The 7242-nt window shown below is 36.1% G+C and overlaps 1 protein-coding gene across 4 annotated transcripts in view; it reads right to left on the bottom strand.

Moving 5' to 3' along the window:
* Window positions 1-6407, bottom strand: part of RNF145 (ring finger protein 145) — a 48748-nt gene extending 42341 nt beyond the window's left edge. Inside the window, exons 1-2 of one of the 4 annotated variants that reach the window (XM_005870550.2) lie at window positions 6201-6407; window positions 1605-1807 (exon numbers count right to left, since the gene is read on the bottom strand). In XM_005870550.2, the coding sequence (XP_005870612.1) occupies window positions 1605-1788 (184 nt within the window). In that variant the 5' untranslated portion in view covers window positions 1789-1807; window positions 6201-6407. Of the gene's footprint in view, window positions 1-1604; window positions 1808-6033; window positions 6135-6200 lie in introns of those variants that run through there. The other 3 variants (XM_005870549.2, XM_014543166.1, XM_014543164.1) reach the window with 3 other exon arrangements.
* Window positions 6408-7242: the final 835 nt, after the last annotated feature.

A 7242-nucleotide genomic window follows, 5' to 3' on the forward strand; every position in this document is an offset into this window, starting at 1 on the left:
AGCTGATCAATGTTTCTCTCTCATTGATGTTTCTAACTCTCTATCCCTCTCCCTTCCTCTCTGTAAAAAATCAGTAAAATATATATTTTTTAAAAAAATAGCTGCTTGTTCGGGCTCAGAGTGAGAACTTAATGAACGAGGAACAGATATAGGGGGAGATACTTTTCACTGTATACTTTTTATGCTTGTTAATTTTTGAACATAAATACATTACAGTGTGTTTAAGGAGGAAATTTCTATAATCAAGAACATTACATAAGCACTACATAATACTTTGACACAGAGGTTTCTACAACCAAAAAACTATTCAAGCTGAAATAATCTACTATGTAATCACTGAGCTTACTCTACCATAGCATATACTAAGTGTATTTAAGAAGGCTGAGTTACATTCACAAAGTTATGTCATGAATGGCAACTGTACTAGAACACATTCAATTTCTAAAATTAATGTTTCTGGTTACTAGGTGGCTATTTTTATAATAAATATTTAAATCTATTAAGAAATAATATACATGATAAGCACATTTTTTTAAACCACCCTGTAAATTATTTGCTGATTAAGCTAAACATCTAAGCCAAGTACTCAATTGTTCTACTAAAACAGACTGGAATTATTTTCCATAAATTGGCTAACATACAAAGCCTTTAATAAAGGGCTGAGAATTATAGTGTTTTACAGCATAAAAGAATCTTCTCATGTCACAGACTTTCCCAATGTAGTGCTACCTAAGAGAGACAGTTTATTGTGTTCAGATGTTCTGATTCCAGTACACACTGTCTTTTCTACTAGATCTTATTTCTTCCCACAATGACTTACTTGGTAATAATCTCTTAGAGCTGGAAGGGGTTCTCAGGGCTAGGCTTTGGAACCCAAGAAGTCTTTCAATAGATAAAAATAAATCTCATAGAGAAAGGACAATCCTTCACAATTTTATAAAAGATAAACTTGTTGATGGGCAATTCTAATAAAAAATATTAATAAAACTACTATAGTACATCATTCAAAAAAATGTATTGAGTTATGCAACAGCAATGTTAAATAAAATATATTGTTGCTATCATTTCATGTAAACCAAAAATTAACCAAAAAATTGAGACTCATGACTTTTAATGTAGATGAATTTTATGTTTCCTGAAAGTATTTCTTGACTTTAATTTCTTTAACCCCCTCAACATTACTTTCATAACTAACTCCAAATCATATCAATTATATTTCAAGGAGTATTTTAAAAGAAAATATTATTATATCACTTCCCACCTTTCATTTAACTGAAATGAAGGCTTTAATTTTCAACTGATATTAATCTTTTGGAACAATAAAGAATAATGCATTTTAAGAAGCTTACTTTCTGAATTACTACCAAAACCACAAATAATCACAAATTAAAACAAGCTAAATGTCTAGAAAAGTATTCTTCATTATTTAATCATATTAAAATCTAAAATGTTTTCTTCTGCCTTCTACTTTCATCCAGTAAAATAAATGCAACTGTTTTCCTCTACTCCTAATAATCCATATGCAATAGTCAGACTATAAACAAGATTTATAAACGTTTATCATGGCTCACTAAAAGATGACAAAAGGTGATGCAGATACTTACCTACATAATGCATATTAAGAGCCAAATACTTATATTGGAAAAGAGGGTTGTTATTGAGGCTACTTCTTTGGATCTGCTGGAAGAAGGAGCTGACATCCCATCTGTACAGGACATCCAACAGCATGATGCTTGGCACCCTCAGGGCCACATTTAACACTGCCTCCATTTTCTCCTTTGCAGCCATGTTTTTTCTTGGAGCAGACCTAAAATTCAAGAGACACATTATATAAAAACAAGTCACCTCAAATAGCTTTTAGATATCTTCTTGTGACTCTAGCGGATTTTCACTATATTGGAATGTATGAAACTTCCTAGCCACATTAAGATTCTGATGAAATGTTCATCAGGCCTCCAAATTTATTTTTAAAAAGCCCCTAATTCCAAATCTAGGCACTAAGCAACAAAATACCCTAAAAGAATATTGCAGCTTTTGTCCAATTAATTTGCGATGAAAAATTCACTCCTATGTAATTACTTGAGATGTATATAGCTCTTAAATGAGGGAAAACATTAAATATTAATAAATGTTAAAAACCTAAGCAATTAAATAATTTGATAATTATATAGTTTGCAGCATCTCATAGTCTATCCTTTTCCTTATCACTTATAATCAAAACAGAAGTACTGAATTTACATGCTATAGATAAAATCCAGAGAACTGGCGATATGTACTTGTAAAGGAACCATTGTTTGCAATACTTTTCCCTGAATTATTAGAGTTAAACTCTTAATCTGAAATTTCCATCATTTGCCTTCAAGGTAGGAAAATAATTTAGATTCTTCCTATGATACACAGACATGCTGGCACATGAAAGAAGTCAGGCACCGTGTGAGTCTGCAGCCGCTGACTTGACTGAATTGTGATGAGTAGTAGAGTGAAGGGGGGAAAAAGAAGGAAATTAAGGATCTCCTGGACAAATCTATTTAAAAGGACAATTCAGTAGAATACTGCTTTATATAACTTAGCTGCAAATTAACCCAAGGAATTATAAGAAAGAGAATAGGACAAACAAAGGTGGGTAAAGGACAATTTTAAGATAATTCTGAATTGTTGGCTCTGACAATATCCTTTTAAGAATTTTGCTGAGAAAGCTAAACACATGTCTAGCTTTGGCAGTGATTTCAGGCAAAGGAAAACATTTATTTCTGAAGAAAATTATAGTGACAGATTGCTATGCTATAGTTAAATATTTGTCAGTATTTCCATTTTACCCTCTAATTTTCATTGCTTCCAAGCTCAGATAGTTGTTTTTTGTGTTGTTTTGTTTTAAAAGGGGGGGCAGCTCAACTTGGCACACTGTTATTATAAGTTTTTAAAGCATGGAAAAACTGATAATTTTATTGATTGTTGACTAGTCACATATCATTCCTATTGCCCACATGTTATATATCAGTGATGGCGAAACTATGACACGCGTGTCAGAGGTGACACGCGAACTCATTTTTTTGGTTGATTTTTCTTTGTTAAATGGCATTTAAATATATAAAATAAATATCAAAAATATAAGTCTTTGTTTTACTATAGTTGCAAATATCAAAAAATTTCTATATGTGACACGGCACCAGAGTTAAGTTAGGGTTTTTCAAAATGCTGACACGCTGAGCTCAAAAGGTTCGCCATCACTGTTATATATACATATATCCTATCAATAATGCATAATTAACATTTTTATAAACACTGAAATTCTGATTACTTTAAATGAACAAGACTACTTTAATAATTTTCCTACATAAGAAAAAATAATGTGAGAGAATTCAAATCAAATAGGTGGGCCTAAGGGGAAAAAAGCACTGTAAAATAAAATCTCAAATCAACGTTTATTGCAAATAACACCATTCAGGATCCTAAGTTTCTCAAAGCTCATATTTAAGAAAGAAAAAAAAAAAGCCTGGGAAGAAATATACCAAAATATTCACATTAACATCCTTTCAACAGTGGGGCTGGGGTAATTTTTATTCTCTTCTTTCTACCTTTTCCTGTTTGCCAAATGTTTTAGACTATCCATGTGTTATTTGGAAGGTGAGGAGATGCACTTAAAAAAAGAACAATTCTTGGTAAAAAAGTATAATGTGCTTGTGCCATCTACTTAAGAATATATACCGGAGCCCTGCCAGTGTGGCTCAGTTGGTTGGAGCGTGGTCCCAAGCACCCAAAGGGTTTTGGGTTTGATTCCCAGTCAGGGCACATCCTGAGAGATCTGCCATGGTTGGGTAGGAGGTAACCCATCAATGTTTCTCTCTCTCTCTAAAATCAATGTAAGTCTATCCTCAGGTGAGGATTTCAAAAAAAAATACACACACACACACAAACACACAGGAAATAACAGTTCATTCTGGTGGTTAAACTGATAACTCAATGTGCTCTTGGGAGTTTAGCTGTTTTTCCATATTCTAAAATCCAATATAAATCACTACTCCTTTTTTAAGCAACAACAATATAAAAGAAAATATTTACTGAGTTCATATTTGTGGTCCATATTTACTTCATCTGATTTGGAGCCTTCCTCTTTTTAATGTTATTTTTAAATGCACCCACTTTCATCCTTCACTGTAGCTCTTAAGGGGTAGAGAAAAAACTTGAAACAAATAACCAATCCTGCATTAGAAATCAAGATCTGAACTGTTTGGTGGGGAAAACCTCCCTAATTCTGACAAAGAATCATCTCTATTACAAAAGACTATTAGCACAATGGTACACGTTCCCTTGTATTTACCTCTACTCCTGTCTCACAAACAGAACAAGAATAAAAAGAAAATCATGGATCCTTAAAGCTGTCAGTACAGAAGAATATTCAAGGCAGAGCCCCAAACTCTATATATAGTAAACTCAAGAGTCTAAATTAAGAAGGACCTTGGATAGAATGAAATATGTCCATTTAATAACAAATCTATTGCTTATTAAACTTTTCATTTATTTCTGTATGTGAATGCCATGTGTAGGGATGTGGAGGAAACAAAGTTAATACATGAAAAACCAAATCTGAAATGTTACCCACAAAAGATATGGAAGAAAAAAAAAACATTTTCTCTAAATATTAATAATTTCTAATTTTTCTAATGTAGAAATGCCATATGATAAGAGTGGTGATCTGCACAAATAAATACCATACACTACACTATAGCACCATAAACTAAATCAACACCTAAACAAAATGTTGAAATATTGATTTGCAGATACCTGAAATCACTCACAACTGCCAAATCAGTGATTACAAGCATGGAGTAAAAATAGACCTTCTCTCCTAGAGTAAAGAGATTATTATACCTTTATGATGTTTGGTTCAAGCCTAATTTATCTTTTTCCCTAGACTTGTCGGATAGATCTAATGAGCATATACTAAGTCAGAGTGCTTCAAAATTCTCTTAAAACCAAAACAAAACCAAATAATTCTCAAAAATAAGGAGGAAAACTAAAGGCAAAGAAAATTGAAAGGCTCGAGACTCCTAAAGCCAAACATATAAGCTACTTCCAGCCCAGTTCAGTTACATACATTTTACTTTCAATGAAAGATTTTAAAATTTCCTCCTTGAACTATGAAAGGAATTGAAAAAGTAACACTCCAACACACTGTCTCAGCAAGTAACATAAACTAAATGTGACTAAAATTTAAAGATGCTTTAACCAGTGAAATAGCTTTAAACAAACAATTAAAAAAAAAAAAAACCTCTCTGTCCAATAATGGGGGGGACAAAGGTTCAACAAATGTTAACCAAAAACAGGACCACAATGATTTCATTAAATGACTTTCCCAGGCTTGGAAGCAGTAATCACTACTTACAAACACAGTAATGTCTGTACAAGTATAACGTTGCGTGGTTCGCCATTCATATTTGTGGGTTAGGAAACACAGGGAGCCTCATTCTACACTTTCCTGAAAACACTGCATTGGTTTTAATTATAAAGAAATCAAACAAAGTATCATGAACAGTATGATAAACATAAAATTTTAAAGTCATAGCTCATCTCAGTTGAAGAATTGTGGTAAATAATAGAAATGGAAAATAATGTGATGTTACCAAAAAAAATGAATAGTATTCACATCTCCTGGATAACCTCCCTTTTAAAAAGACAAATCAAAAATAAGAATACTATATAACCCAATTTAAAATTATTCAGTACAATACTCAGGATAATTTAAGGCTGAAAGTTTCTACACCTTTTTCCATCAAAAGAAGAAAAAAAAACTATCACTCATTAATCTCCTTTGTCCCATTCAATTAAAAAATATTCTACCATCAGCTAAAACCAATCTTAAAACTGACAGATTTTCTAGCTGTCCATATGTTAGTATGATAAGCTCTAAAAAATGCAAAAGGATAAAACTAGAGCCTAAAACCATAAGTAAACTCTGCCAAACACACCCGGGAGGAGAATTCACTTCTTACATAAGCATTGGCACATGTTTTAAATATAGCTGGTCCTCCCCACTCCCACTCATTGCTAGCTAACTTTGTATGTACCTGATTTCCACATAAACTACTAACAGTCCCGTAGTTTCTCAGCATCTTCAAATCGGCAAAGAGAGAGAGTCCACTCTGAATAGAAGGGCCATCTTTCAACTTAAGGAGCCAGACAGTGGAAATAAAAACTGCTACCTCTGCCATTCAGGCTCAACCGGGGTCACGACTGCAGCACCGACAGCTCATCCTTTGGGCGTGATTCAAGATTCAGAGCTGCACACTCCGTATTTTAAAACATAAAAAGACACAGTCCTCTCCTTTCCTTTCACACTAGTTTCCTGTTTCCTGTAAACTGCGATGCAAAGCCATCCATTAATCTTTGATGCCTTCACACTGCAAAGCCCCCTTCCTCGTCCCTGCATCTCCTCCCCCACCGCCACGCCTGCGGATCTCAGACGCGTTTGAACTATAGTAACCCCAACTCAGCTCGCTGCAAAGCAGGCGGCAGCGCAAGCAGCAGCAGCAGCAACAGCAGCGGGGCCGCTGCCGCCGCGGGGTAGGGGATTACGTTCACAAAAACTCTGCCAGGAGAGAGGCCCGTGCCAGGGGGGCTCCCTTCCTTGTCTAGCAAAGGGTGCTGGCTCCTCCGCGCCAAACACCAGAAAGGTTCCAAAGAAAGATGCGGGGGAGGTTCTTCATCCCCGAACGGGAATGGGTCTCGTTCCTTAAGGAAGGGCCTGGGTCTCGGGGTCCCTGGGTGGGAAAAACAGAACTGCGCGGGGGTGGGGGTGGGGGAGTGCAGAAGGAATGGCAAGCGAGGAGGAGGAAGCGACAGGGACAAAAAGGAAGGGGTTGAGGAGTGCTCTTACTGTAAAAAAGACTCACAGACGGGATGCACAGCAAATGGTCCCCATTCGAAGAATGGCTTGGCAGGCCTTTCTGCAACCCCCAAACCACCTCGAAGCGCAAGAGAGAAGGAGGCTGTTTGGGGCTGCGTAGACCGGAGATGGGTAAGGCGAGAGGAAAGAGGGGGGCAAGCCTGGACGCAAAGTGGACAAAGACGCCAAAGAGGGAAAGTTGGAAGTAGGAACTAGAGAAAAGGAGCAACTAGGAAAGGGGCTTACAAAAGGCCTTGAAACGGGATGCTGCGGAGGCGATGGGGGAAAGCGCAGAGTGAGGGTACCTTAGGAATGACGGGGGAGGCGAGGGATGGCTCCAGGAGGGCGGGGAGGTGGGG

Source organism: Myotis brandtii, unplaced genomic scaffold (genome assembly GCF_000412655.1).
Source record: "Myotis brandtii unplaced genomic scaffold, ASM41265v1 scaffold32, whole genome shotgun sequence".
NCBI classification, from domain to species: Eukaryota; Metazoa; Chordata; class Mammalia; order Chiroptera; family Vespertilionidae; genus Myotis; species Myotis brandtii.